This window comes from Rhinoderma darwinii, chromosome 4 (genome assembly GCF_050947455.1).
Source record: "Rhinoderma darwinii isolate aRhiDar2 chromosome 4, aRhiDar2.hap1, whole genome shotgun sequence".
NCBI lineage: Eukaryota > Metazoa > Chordata > Amphibia > Anura > Rhinodermatidae > Rhinoderma > Rhinoderma darwinii.
The window spans coordinates 401,941,945-401,957,330 of NC_134690.1; the positions used below are offsets into that span (position 1 = coordinate 401,941,945).

The 15,386-nt window shown below is 39.3% G+C and overlaps 1 protein-coding gene across 5 annotated transcripts in view; it reads right to left on the reverse strand.

The window, feature by feature from the left end:
• The window catches only part of BABAM2 (BRISC and BRCA1 A complex member 2), a 181,965-nt gene that overhangs the window by 135,711 nt on the left and 30,868 nt on the right, over positions 1-15,386 (reverse strand). For all 5 annotated transcript variants that reach the window (XM_075863464.1, XM_075863461.1, XM_075863462.1 and 2 more), the window contains exons 5-6: positions 13,386-13,580; positions 8,657-8,731 (exon numbers count right to left, since the gene is read on the reverse strand). In XM_075863464.1, coding sequence (XP_075719579.1) covers positions 8,657-8,731; positions 13,386-13,580 — 270 coding nt within the window. The remainder of the gene's footprint in view (positions 1-8,656; positions 8,732-13,385; positions 13,581-15,386) is intronic.

Below are 15,386 nucleotides of genomic sequence, written 5' to 3' on the forward strand. Positions count from 1 at the left end.
CTTGTATATAGGGGGCAGTATTATAGTAGTTATATTCTTGTATATAGGGGCCAGTATTATAGTAGTTATATTCTTGTATATAGGGACAGTATTATAGTAGTTATATTCTTGTATATAGGGGGCGGTATTATAGTAGTTATATTCTTGTATATAGCGGACAGTATTATAGTAGTTATATTCTTGTATATAGGGGGCAGTATTATAGTAGTTATATTCTTGTATGTAGAGGCAGTATTATAGTAGTTATATTCTTGTATATAGGAGCAGTATTATAGTAGTTATATTCTTGTATATAGGAGCAGTATTATAATAGTTATATTCTTGTATATAGAAGCAGTATTATAGTAGTTATATTCTTGTATATAGGGGCAGTATTATAGTAGTTATATTCTTGTATATAGAGGGCAGTATTATAGTAGTTATATTCTTGTATATAGGGGGCAGTATTATAGTAGTTATATTCTTGTATGTAGAGGCAGTATTATAGTAGTTATATTCTTGTATATAGGAGCAGTATTATAGTAGTTATATTCTTGTATATAGGAGCAGTATTATAATAGTTATATTCTTGTATATAGAAGCAGTATTATAGTAGTTATATTCTTGTATATAGGGGCAGTATTATAGTAGTTATATTCTTGTATATAGGAGCAGTATTATAGTAGTTATATTCTTGTATATAGGAGCAGCATTATAGTAGTTATATTCTTGTATATAGGGAGCAGTATTATAGTAGTTATATTCTTGTATATAGGGGGCAGTATTATAGTAGTTATATTCTTGTGTACATAGGGGGCAGTATTATAGTAGTTATATTCTTGTATATAGGAGCAGTATTATAGTAGTTATATTCTTGTATATAGGGGGCAGTATTATATTAGTTATATTCTTGTATATAGGGAGCAGTATTATAGTAGTTATATACTTCTATATAGGGGGCAGTATTATAGTAGTTATATTCTTGTATATAGGGGGCAGCATTATAGTAGTTATATTCTTGTATATAGGGGGCAGTATTATAGTAGTTATATTCTTGTGTACATAGGGGGCTGTATTATAGTAGTTATATTCTTGTATATAGAGGGCTGTATTATAGTAGTTATATTCTTGTATATAGAGGGCAGTATTATAGTAGTTATATTCTTGTATATAGGAGCAGTATTATAGTAGTTATATTCTTGTATATAGGAGCAGTATTATAGCAGTTATATTCTTGAATATAGGGAGCAGTATTATAGTAGTTATATTCTTGTATATAGGGGCAATATTATAGCAGTTATATTCTTGTTTATAGGGGGCAGTATTATAGTAGTTATATTCCTGTATATAGAGGGCAATATTATAGTAGTCATATTCCTATATATAGAGGGCAGTATTATAGTAGTTATATTCTTGTATATAGGAGGCAGTATTATAGTAGTTATATTCTTGTATATAGGAGGCAGTATTATAGTAGTTATATTCTTGTATATAGGGCCAGTATTATTGTAGTAATATTCTTGTATATGGGAGCAGTATTATAGTAGTTATATTCTTGTATATAGGGGCAGTATTATAGTAGTTCTATTCTTGTATATAGGGGCAATATTATAGTAGTTATATTCTTGTATATAGGGGCAGTATTATAGTCGTTATATTCTTGTATATAGGGGCAATATTATAGTAATTATATTCTTGTATATAGGGGGCAGTATTATAGTAGTTATATCCCTGTATATAGAGGGCAGTATTATAGTAGTTATATTCTTGTATATAGGAGGCAGTATTATAGTAGTTATATTCTTGTATATAGGGGTCAGTATTATAGTAGTAATATTCTTGTATATGGGAGCAGTATTATAGTAGTTATATTCTTGTATATAGGGGTCAGTATTATAGTAGTTATATTCTTGTATATAGGGGGCAGTATTATAGCAGTTATATTCTTGTATATGGGAGCAGTATTATAGTAGTTATATTCTTGTATATAGGGGTCAGTATTATAGTAGTTATATTCTTGTATATAGGGGGCAGTATTATAGTAGTTATATTCTTGTATATAGGGAGTGGTATTATAGTAGTTATATACCTGTATATAGAGGCAGTATTATAATAGTTATATTCTTGAATGTAGGAGGCAGTATTATAGTAGTTATATTCTTGTATATAGGGGCAGTATTATAGTAGTTATATTCTTGTATATAGGGGCAGTATTATAGTAGTTATATTCTTGTATATAGGGGCAGTATTATAGTAGTAATATTCTTGCATATAGGAGCAGTATTATGGTAGTTATATTCTTGCATATAGGAGCAGTATTATAGTAGTTATATTCTTGTATATGGGGGGCAGTATTATAATAGTTATAATCTTGTATATAGGAGCAGTATTATAGTAGTTATACTCTTGTATACAGGGGGCAGTATTATAGTAGTTATACTCTTGTATATAGGGGGTAGTATTATAGTAGTTATACTCTTGTATATAGGAGCAGTATTATAGTAGTTATACTCTTGTATACAGGGGGCAGTATTATAGTAGTTATAGTCTTGTATATAGGGGGTAGTATTATAGTAGTTGTACTCTTGTATATAGGAGCAGTATTATAGAAGTTATACTCTTGTATATAGGGGGTAGTATTATAGTAGTTATATTCTTGTATATAGGAGGCAGTATTATAGGAGTTATATTCTTGTATATTGGGGGCAGTATTATAGTAGTTATATTCTTGTATATAGGGGCAGTAGTATAGTAGTTCTATTCTTGAATATAGGGGCAGTATTATATTATAGTTATATTATTGTATATACGGGGCAGTATTATAGTAGTTATATTCTTGTATATAGGAGCAGTATTATAGTAGTTATATTCTTGTATATAGGAGCAGTATTATAGTAGTTATATTCTTGTATATAGCGGCAGTAGTATAGTAGTTATATTCTTGTATATAGGGGCAGTAGTATAGTAGTTATATTCTTGTATATAGGGGCAGTAGTATAGTAGTTATATTCTTGTATATAGGGGCAGTATTATAGTAGTTATATTCTTGTATATAGGGGCAGTATTATAGTAGTTATATTCTTGTATATAGGGGCAGTATTATAGTAGTTATATTCTTGTATATAGGGGGCAGTATTATAGTAGTTATATTCTTGTATATAGAGGGCAGTATTATATTATAGTTATAGTTAGCCTATGTTCAGCCTGAAATGACTTATAACAGGGAGCAATAGATTGTATATTCACTTGCATAGCAAATCTAGAGAAAACAGACTGTAGGTTTAGTATTTCTTTTAATGCACACATACTATGTCACGGTTAAAAACATGAAAAACCAGGTAAACTTTCTTGCTTTGCTACATAATTAACAGTCAGACATTGGCCCTGGTCTTTCACTGTCCTGGTTATAAACGCCGGATCCCAGTGGTGACAATGCGGCTGTGCAGGTCCAAGCAGAAGGATAAAAGATCAAAGAGTCGACACTACCCTGCAATTATTCCACGACATTCCTTATGGCTTATCCAATAAATACGGCCCAATATTTTAGTAATGACACCGATTACAAGCCGCAGCAGGAGAATAAACTGGAGCAAGTCACGCAATGTCATTTAGATGTCAAGCTCCTAGCTAGGGATGGCAGGGAGGGTCAGTGGATGTGGTCCAGGAGGCAGGTGTCACGGAGCTATTCCTGCTGTACATCACCAATCATATTGTACACTGATGTAATGTAAACCCAGAGGCTGAACCTGTGCCCAGATAAACGCCCACCCCAGTGCCCACGCACAATACAGAATAAATACACCATTTATGCTAATCAGGAAGCGAACAGGTCTTACTAGATGAACATGTTTTATTTTTTTTAATGTGCTATTTTCCGTAGCGGACGTTCCGGTCGAAAGACTGCACTACAATTCAGTGCGTTTTTTCCGGCGGGAATTCCCTGCGGCGGCCAGGGCGGATACGCAGTGGGCTTTTACACAGCATATCCGCCCTGTGTGAACTTACCCTGAAGATTCCGGCCGGAACCGAGACGACCAACATGAGTTTATAATCTATCTATGGAAGGACTCAGGAATGTGCGCGTGTAAACCTTTCCTCTTGTGTATTCTCAGAAGTGACTCGGGCGACTTGTAAATGTTCTTGGAAATTTCCCAGGAAGATGGAAGAAAAAAATAAATTACAAGAGAAAAAAAAAAAATCAGCAATGGAAATGGCAGCAGTGAAAATAACACAGACAACAGACCTCCTGCTGGAAGAACCTCGAATGCAGCGCCTCACCGCAAAGCATCATGGTCCTGAATTTCAGATAGCCTTGGGGTGCTATTGAACCCTCTAAAGGAGCCCCTAAGTAGTGTACCACCAAAGGCCCACCGTGGACTGGTCAAGACCCAACGTGAATGTGACAAGTTCTGGACTACAAGGCAAATTCTAGAGATAATTTTTGCAAAAATAATTGGCGTTTGATGTAACTTTATATAACAAACGTGGAACATAAACAAAAAAAAAAGAAAAAAATCTGTCCAATTAGTTCTCCCTTATCTCTATTTCTGCAATTAACGACAAGTTTGCTGGGCGGCCGGCGTTGGCAGCAGTTTGCGCTACCACTAGATTGACCGTGAATCATAGATAAATAACAGCCAATTAGCTCTTCTGCATGACAAAATTCATTACAGGCGGCTGCCAGGGCTGCAGCAGAGAAGTCAATTAATTAAAAACTAATTTTCCACCGACTTTTGACGCACATCATTAAAATGTCACTGCCATGGAATTAAAACGTCTTCCTTAAATGGCTTTCTATAATTGAGAGATAACTCTTGTATAATTTTGCTTGGGTTATATTTTTCCATTTCCCCAATAAAGGACGAATAATCCCAAAGGAAAGATGCAGTGGCCTGAAAATCAAATCCAACCTGAGGTGAGACTGTGACCCAGCCCCCACCCCCCACCCTACCCTACAATGTATCGTACAGAAATCTATATAAAAGTGTAGGAAACCTCAAGTTCTCACCCCAAAAAATATTCTTAAGTATTATAGATATATTCAAGAATTAAAACCAAATATCTACAATGGAAAAATCTGACTTTTACTACAACCTATCCATTCACTAGATTCCGGTGACATCACTGAGAATGCAGCCTATCCATTCACTAGGGAGCAGCAGTGACCTCACCGAGAACGCAGCCTATCCATTCACTAGATTCTGGTGACATCACTGAGAATGCAGCCTATCCATTCACTAGGGAGCAGCAGTGACCTCACCGAGAACGCAGCCTATCCATTCACTAGAGATTCTGGTGACATCACTGAGAATGCAGCCTATCCATTCAGTAGGGGGCAGCAGTGACATCACTGAGAATGCAGCCTATCCATTCAGTAGGGGGCAGCGGTGACATCACTGAGAATGCAGGCTATTTATTTACTAGAGAGCAGTCGTGACATTACTGAGAGTGTAGCCTATCTATTCACTCGAGAGAACCGGTGATATCACGGAGACTGTAGCATATGCATTCACTAGCGTGTGGTGACATCACTGAGGATGCAGCCTACACACTTCTCAGAGAGCAGCGGTGACATCATTGAGAATGCAGATTGTCTATTTACTAGAGAGTGGTGACGTCACAGAGGATGCAATCTATCCATTCACTATAGAGTGGTGACATTACGGAGACTGTAGTCTATCCATTCAATAGGGAGCAGCGATGACATCATTGAGAATGCAGATCGTCTGTTCACTGGAGAGCAGTGGAGGATGCAACCTATCCATTCACTAAAGAACGGTGACATCACCGAGAACGCAGCCTATCCATTCACTAAAGAACGGTGACATCACCGAGAATGCAGCCTATCCATTCACTAGAAATCTATTATTCTAGGATTTACCTTGACTTTTATACTAACAAACCCATTAGATTTACTTTCCAAGCACCTTTATTATTTAAGAGAATACAGTTTGAAACAAGAGCCTCTCGTGCCTAATCTGCTGTGTATTTGACACCCCCACTCCCCGGTTATGTGCCAAAAGTCCTCCGATTTACAGTACAAGGATGACTTTAACAGCGCTAGTCGAGAAAGGAACACAGGAAACAGACAAGAGAAAATCCTGCTGTCATTGGGAGAGACAGAGCATGAAACAGGAGGAACTCATTTGCCTTTAGCAGAACGTCTAGACAAAAGCAATTGGGCAAAATGCCCCAAACCAAAGAGTGTCCCACATAGATGGGAGACAGAAATGTGGTCCCTGTGCAGATAGACCAGGATGAATCACGTGCACCAGTGATGGTCAGGGTCTGGGCCAAAACCTATGTACTGCCAGAAATGGTGCTGTTCGGAAATCCCAGGGACGTGACTGCAGTGGAGATACACACATACGGTCCATCACTTTATGGTAGTGTACGGCTTTGGTCGTGAAGGACCGCAAGAGCCGAGACCCCCAGATCAAGACGGCTGTGATGTTGAATTAACCCCCTTTTCTGCGGATAGGAAATCTTCATATCTTTAAAGAACAGCCAGCCTGGTTCCTCTGAATCAATGTTTTTTTCTAAAAAATTCTGCTGCCCCTTAGTTTTGTGAACTGGTGGTGCGGAGGACGGGAAGGGGGAGGGGGGTTGAATCTTAGGTATTACTAATTTTATCTTCTGATATTTAAGTCTAAATACATTTTATAGCACAAAACACGATCCCTATTAAGTACAACCGGTAAACTCTTTTATTCAACACAATGTCACATTGAAGGTGGGACGTGAAGTTGGCGTCATTTAGACTAGCGCTGTACAGATTCTTATAATAATGCGTTCGTGAATAATACCGCCACCCACTGACCGAATAATACCGCCACCCACTGACTTAAAAAATACCACCACACACTGACTGAATAATACCACCACACACTGACTGAATAATACCACCATACACTGACTGAATAATACCACCATACACTGACTGAATAATACCACCACACACTGACTGAATAATACCACCACACAGTGACTGAATAATACCACCACACAGTGACTGAATAATACCACCACACAGTGACTGAATAATACCACCACACAGTGACTGCATAATACCACCATACAGTGACTGAATAATACTACCATACACTGACTGAATATTACCACCATACAGTGACTGAATAATACTACCATACACTGACTGAATAATACCACCACACAGTGACTGAATAATACCACCACACAGTGACTGAATAATACCACTATACACTGACTGAATAATACCACCACACAGTGACTGAATAATACCACCACACAGTGACTGAATAATACCACCATATAGTGACTGAATAATACCCCCATATAGTGACTGAATAATACCCCCATACAGTGACTGAATAATACCCCCATACAGTGACTGAATAATACCCCCATACAGTGACTGAATAATACCACCACACAGTGACTGAATAATACCACCACACAGTGACTGAATAATACCCCCATATAGTGACTGAATAATACCCCCATACAGTGACTGAATAATACCACCATACACTGACTGAATAATACCACCATACACTGACTGAATAATACCACCATACACTGACTGAATAATATCACCATACACTGACTGAATAATACCGCCATACACTGACTGAATAATACCGCCATACACTGACTGAATAATACCGCCATACAGTGACTGAATAATACCGCCATACAGTGACTGAATAATACCGCCATACAGTGACTGAATAATACTGCCATACAGTGACTGAATAATACTGCCATACAGTGACTGAATAATACCACCATACACTGACTGAATAATACCACCATACAGTGACTGAAGAATACTTTGTTAAAATTGCAGTGGCACCAGTGGTAATACTTAGTTAGACCCCATGCACACGTAAAAAAATCTCCGTAATTGCGGACCGTAATACGGTCCGCAATTATGGACCCATTCGGTTATATTGGCCGGGGACACCTTTCCGTATCGCTACGAATAGGTGTCCGGGCCGTAGAACTGTACCATAAAAGATAGAACATGTTCTAGGATTTGCGTTTTACGGGCTGTGCTCCCATACTTTGTATGGGAGTACGGACCAAAAATGCGGGCTGCATGAGGCCTTAATCATGTCATTCCCTTTGATAATATAGTATCCATGAATTGCGGTCGCCCTCAAAAATTGATTAAGGCGTTGGGAATGTGGCGCAACTCATCTCTTCTTAGCGGCGCTCACGTCCGCACAGGATCCCCCTTTCTCACTCCCTGTACAATTTTCAGGAGCCCTGTACATTTCACAGAAAGTGTGCCCCGCCGCAGCCGTGTCACAATATTCACTAAATAAAGAAAACATTTCAGATTACTCCCCTTTAAAATATTATATACACACTACACAGTGCATACATATCTTTACCCCAGTGTCGGTTGTGTGTACTGAAAAAAAAACAGGAGACCCCGAGAAAAAATGGGCAAGACGACTGGTCTCAGCTGTAATTGTTTCTGTCACGTACTTACGTGGCACTGCCCTGAAACTTTAAAGTGGACTTACCTTAAAACCAATGGGTGCGGCTTAACAAGAAGCGAGGGGGTGTTCCGTGGATTTGGGGGTAACAGCTGAATCTCCCCCAATATTTGAAATAAAAACCACTGACTGTAAAGAACAGGCCCGCTTATCACACACACACACATCATGAACTATGGCGCGGTTACCTTCAGCAGGTAGATGGGGATGTTACTGAAATCCACCGGTAGCTTCAAGAGGAACCGAGCCGAAAACTCCCCGGTCTGTAAGACAACAACAAGCAAGATCAGGACCCCAGGAGTATTACTGACACCATTCTGGAGGGGTGACACGGATGAGCAGAACACCCCACGCTACAGGAAAGCTGGAGCGCTGTAATAGCGGCCATATTGTCACCCAGCTTTCCTAGAACAACTCAAAAATATTATATACAAGCGTCTTTTCATTATCTCACTTTGAGGGACGAGGATAAAAAAAAAAAAAAGATCACATGACTCGTTACTGTGTATCAGCTGTCTTTCCTGTAACAAAAATGTCTCCAATCACTGACAGCAAGCAGAGATCGTGAAGATAAGGAATTTAAACCGAGTATATTAGAAAGCTGCAGATTGTGCCATTATACAATGATTAGAGGGATGATCACACAGGTGCACGGCTCGTTACAAGACACAGCTCTGATAGCTGGACTGTCAGGATGTGTTCACACGTCGTGGAGGTGTCGTGGATTTTTCGGCGCAGATTCCACACTGAAAATCTGCGAAGAGCAAAATCCAAAGCAAATTATAACACACGCAAATTACTTCCACCACACGTCAAATACACATGCTTTAAGCTTAATGGGGAAACAAATTCTAGTGCGTACGACGCGTTTTTGTTTTTAATGAAAAAAAAAAAAAAAAGAAGTGTCAGGTCACGCGTGAACAAGGTTTATCTGTAATGAGTCATGCACCTGTGTGTCCCTCACATGACCAGGATAGTAAACAATAAGGGTTCCTATTGAAGCACAGCAAGCAGAGATCTTGAAAACCATCAGTAATCGATACAGAAATAATACCTGAACTTGCATAACTTTTTTCCATACAATGAATCAGCTTTATTTACCTAAAAGTAGAACATTAAAACCTTTAACTTTGAGGGACTATTCACACTATAAGGGCAAATCGCTATTGACTGCCATAAAGTTTTGCAAAATTGCTGAAAAAATGCAGCACGGTAATAGGTACAATAAGCCGCGATTTGACCGCACCGTCCGAATATACCCTTAGGGTATGTTCCCACAGGGCGAATACGGTGCGTAAAACCACTCAGCGTATCCGCCCTGGACGTTGCAGGGAATTTCAGACGAAAAAACTGCACCAAATTGTGGTGCAGTTTATCGGCCGGAATGACTGCAGTGTAAAATAACAGGAAAAAAAAAAAGCTTATACTTACCCGTAGCCATGGCGACGCATCCCTCCTGCAGCCCGGCCCTTTTGGTATGACGGCTCATCCCATGTGAGCGCCGCAGCTCAATTTATGAACGTTTTATCGGCTGATATTTTACGCAGCGTGCGGAGGGGATTTGTTCATATTTCATCCACTCTGCTGCTACTGTATTAGGCTGCGGATTTTCCGCAATGAAATCTGTTGCGGAAAATCGGCAATATTTACACTATGTGTGAACCCGGCCTTAGGGTTTATTTGTCCTGTAATGTCAGAGCAGCTGAAGACCAGGAAGCCGCATGTCGAGCGTGTCCCATCATGCACTGCAGAACACGTCTTGGGACATACATTACAAACTTCTGAAACGAGGAAATTGTTTCCTTCCTACAGACGCCAGAAAGAAAAAGGTTTTGGGAAAACCCCAGTAGAAAGTGCGTCCTGTAGAGATCTGGAGGGGACACGTCCTCTTCCTGCACTGTGCGGCTGTGTCCTCTGCACTTACATAAAGCCCTGAGGGATAAAACCCATATATCATTGTGTGACCAACAGACAGAAGCCAGTACAGGAATATAGGGGAGGGTCTGGGGGCTTATACCCCTCCGGGTACTTGTTTAGGACCCTTCACTTCTGAATCTCAGCACAGTCCACCATGGAAACCCAATGATTTCTATAGGACACAGACCAGCTGATAATCTAGGAGAATCCCCTCTTTGTCTTTCTAGGCTCTCCCCCCCCCCCCCCGAAAACAAGCTAATAATGGGGTGCAACATGAGGGGAACTTGGCAGTTAGGCCTCATGCACACCACAGTATTTTTAGCCGCAATTTTGGATCCAGAATTGTGGATAAAATACTGACATTTATTCATTCACTAGAGAGCAGCAGTGACATCACTGAGAATGCAGCCTATCCATTCAGTATGGAGCAGCAGTGACATCACTGAGAATGCAGCCTATCCATTCACTAGGGAGCAGCAGTGACATTAATAATGTAGCCTATCCATTCAGTATGGAGCAGCAGTGACATCATTAAGAATGCAGCCTATTCATTCACTAGGGAGCAGCAGTGACATCACTGAGAATGCAGCCTATCCATTCACTAGGGAGCAGCAGTGACATTAATAATGTAGCCTATTCATTCACTAGGGAGCAGCAGTGACATCACTGAGAATGCAGCATATCCATTCACTAGAGAACAGCGGTGACATCACTAAGATTGCAGCCTATGCATTCACTAGGGAGCAGCAGTGACATCACTGAGAATGCAGCCTATCCATTCACTAGAGAACAGCGGTGACATCACTAAGATTGCAGCCTATGCATTCACTAGGGAGCAGCAGTGACATCACTGAGAATGCAGCCTATCCATTCAGTATGGAGCAGCAGTGACATCATTAAGAATGCAGCCTATCCATTCACTAGGCAGCAGCAGTGACATCATTAATAATGCAGCCTATCCATTCACTAGGGAGCAGCAGTGACATCATTAATAATGCAGCCTATCCATTCACTAGGGAGCAGCAGTGACATCATTAATAATGCAGCCTATCCATTCACTAGGGAGCAGCAGTGACATCACTAAGATTGCCGCCTATCCATTCACTAGGGAGCAGCAGTGACATCATTAATAATGCAGCCTATGAATTCACTAGGGAGCAGCAGTGACATCACTAAGATTGCCGCCTATCCATTCACTAGAGAGCAGCAGTGACATCACTGAGAATGCAGCCTATCCATTCACTAGGGAGCAGCAGTGACATCACTGAGAATGCAGCATATCCATTCACTAGGGAGCAGCAGTGACATCACTAAGATTGCCGCCTATCCATTCACTAGAGAGCAGTGCGTGGACAGTCTGTAACACAGAAAGAAAAATCAAATAAGCGAGCTAGAGGGACAAAAATAACCATGAGAAAACATAGATAAGCGGCATCCTCAGCGATGTGTGTGTCCGGGCCGTAGAAATGACCCGCAAAAAATAGGGCATATAATTTATGGACCGCGCTCCTATACTTATTACGGTCAGTGCGTTCCGCAAATACGGATGACAGTCCGAAGCCCGTCCGTGCCGTAATCACGTACCATGCACATGGCTTCACTTGTGTGCATGAGGCCTAAGTGATCAATTTTCCTACAACGCCACCACAGGAGAAAACAAGTATTAAATGGAGATCATTGAAATCAATGGGCTGTAATGCATGGATGTGGCGGGTACTCCAGAGAAAATGTGGCGGGTCCTCAACAAACTGATGGAGGACTCCCCAATATTAACTATAATGACCAATAAGAGGATTCGAAAACAAGATTTCTAAGCCAGACAACTCCTTTAACCCCTGCGCACAATACTACATCAGGGGCATCATGACGGACTTTTAGATCAAGGTGACCGTGCAGCCCGTGGTATACAGAAGCCTGGGTATATTTGTAGGACACTCACAATATGGCGGCTGTATACAAGTATATTTTAATAACAAAAAAATCATCAAGTTGGGTTGATCGGGATTTTAAGGTTTTTAAATAAAAACTGGGAACCTGGTATAAATCGCCTTCCAAATTCTTTGACCCCAAATGCCGGTCTATTATTAGGATTATTGGCAGCGTACAGGCACAAAAAAGTTTGAATGTTAAAGTGCAGCTAAACGTTTGACAAACTTCTGACATCTCATAGTGACATGTCAGAAGTTTGGATTGGTGGGGGGTCCGAGCACTGAGACCCCCACCAATCGCCAGAACGAAGCAGCTGAAGCACTCGTGTGAGCGCTCAGCCTGTTTGGCTTTTTCCGGAAAGCCGATGTATCGGAGTGCGGGCTCCTAGACTTTCTATTGAGTCCGTACACCGATACATTGATTTCCGGAAAGCCGAACAGGCACGAAACGGCTGAGCGCTCACACCAGCGCTTCAGCTGCTTCGTTCTAGCGATTGGTGGGGGTCTCAGTGCTCGGACCCCCACCGATCCAAACTTCTGACATGTCACTATGACACGTCAGAAGCTTGTCAAACGTTTAGCTGCACTTCAAAATGTTAGGGTATAGAGGATTTTTATTTTGTCTTCTATATTGTCTAGGTTTGGATCCCATCGAGACAATCTCTATTGAGCGGATTGCAGGGGGTCCGGTTACTCTGACAGCCGTTACCGTCAGAGGAAGTCACAGTCCCATCAGTATGTGGGTGCCTATAATCTTAGAATGAAGGTAAGGCAATAATAGGATCCATCAACGGCAGCATGTTGACAGCTTCCATGTACAATGCACAATGTAAAAATGGCGTGTTCATTGCATGTAAGAACGCAGCCATCAAATAATAAGTCACTGAGAGATTTACGATCATCAATGATGAAAAGAAAGCAGGTGGAGAATTTAGGATTCAAACGAGCCAGTCAGGTTTTTGGGGTCTCCCAGAGTCAATTCAAAATCCAGAACAGAGATAGAAATATAATAATGCAGAAAGACGCCGTACAGCAAAACATACAAAACTTCTCATTTTTACATTATTCTTACCCAATTGTTCTTCTTCCCGGCGTAGACCTCCATGTTCTCTCCATACTGAGGCTCCTCCAGCAGAGTCTGATACTCAAACATGAGGCGCGAACTCTCATTCAGGCGGCTGCACTGGTACTGGTGATACTGCTGCACCAACTCCTTAACCACCTGTAAGAGGCACTCCGGGTCCGAGGGATCCCACTCTACCAGACTCTGCAACAAGGAAAATATCACAAGTCAAGAACCCAAACAAGTAACGTCATAAACACACAAAAATGTCACCTACCCGCAACTCTACTATAAAAGATGCCAGAAACACAAAAGCATACGGTTATTATATTCTTATCCAAAGAGAAAAGTATTATAGTAGTTATATTCTTGTATGTAGGGGGTAGTATTATAGTAGTTATATTCCTGTATACAGGAGCAGTATTATAGTAGTTATATTCTTGTATATAGGGGCAGTATTATAGTAGTTATATTCTTGTATATAGGGGGCAGTATTATAGTAGTTATATTCTTGTATATAGGGGGCAGTATTATAGTAGTTATATTCTTGTATATAGAGGCAGTATTATACTAGTTATATTCTTGTATATAGGGGGCAGTATTATAGTAGTTATATTCTTGTATATAGGGGGCAGTATTATAGTAGTTATATTCTTGTATATAGGGAACAGTATTATAGTAGTTATATTCTTGTATATAGGGGCAGTATTATAGTAGTTATATTCTTGTATATAGGGGCAGTATTATAGTAGTTATATTCTTGTATATAGGGAGCAGTATTATAGTAGTTATATTCTTGTATATAGGGAGCAGTATTATAGTAGTTATATTCTTGTATATAGAGGCGGTATTATAGTAGTTATATTCTTGTATATAGGAGCAGTATTATAGTAGTTATATTCCTGTATATAGGGGCAGTATTATAGTAGATATGTTCTTGTATATAGGGGCAGTATTATAGTAGTTATATTCTTGTATATAGGAGGCAGTATTATAGTAGTTATATTCTTGTATATAGAGGGCAGTATTATAGTAGTTATATTCTTGTATATAGGGGGCAGTATTATAGTAGTTATATTCTTGTAAATATAGGGGGCAGTATTATAGTAGTTATATTCTTGTATATAGGGGGCAGTATTATAGTAGTTATATTCTTGTATATAGGGGGCAGTGTTATAGTAGTTATATTCCTGTATATAGGGGGCAGTATTATAGTAGTTATATTCTTGTATATAGGGGGCAGTATTATAGTATATTCTTGCATATAGAGGCAGTATTATAGTAGTTATATTCTTGTATATAGGGGCAGTATTATAGTAGTTATATTCTTGTATATAGGAGCAGTATTATAGTAGTTATATTCTTGTATATAGAGGGCAGTATTATAGTAGTTATATTCTTGTATATAGAGGGCAGTATTATAGTAGTTATATTCTTGTATATAGGGGAAGTATTATAGTAGTTATATTCTTGTATATAGGGCAGTATTATAGTAGTTATATTCTTGTATATAGGGGGCAGTATTATAGTAGTTATATTCTTGTATATAGGGGGCAGTATTATAGTAGTAATATTCTTGTATATAGGGGGCAGTATTATAGTAGTTATATTCTTGTATATAGGGGCAGTATTATAGTAGTTATATTCTTGTATATAGGGGCAGTATTATAGTAGTTATATTCTTGTATATGGGGGCAGTATTATAGTAGTTATATTCTTGTATATAGGGGGCAGTATTATAGTAGTTATATTCTTGTATATAGAGGCAGTATTATAGTAGTTATATTCTTGTATATAGAGGGCAGTATTATAGTAGTTATATTCTTGTATATAGGGGGCAGTATTATAGTAGTTATATTCTTGTATATAGGGGGCAGTATTATAGTAGTTATATTCTTGTATATAGGGGGCAGTGTTATAGTAGTTATATTCCTGTATATAGGGGGCAGTATTATAGTAGTTATATTCTTGTATATAGGGGCAGTATTATAGTAGTTATATTCTTGTATA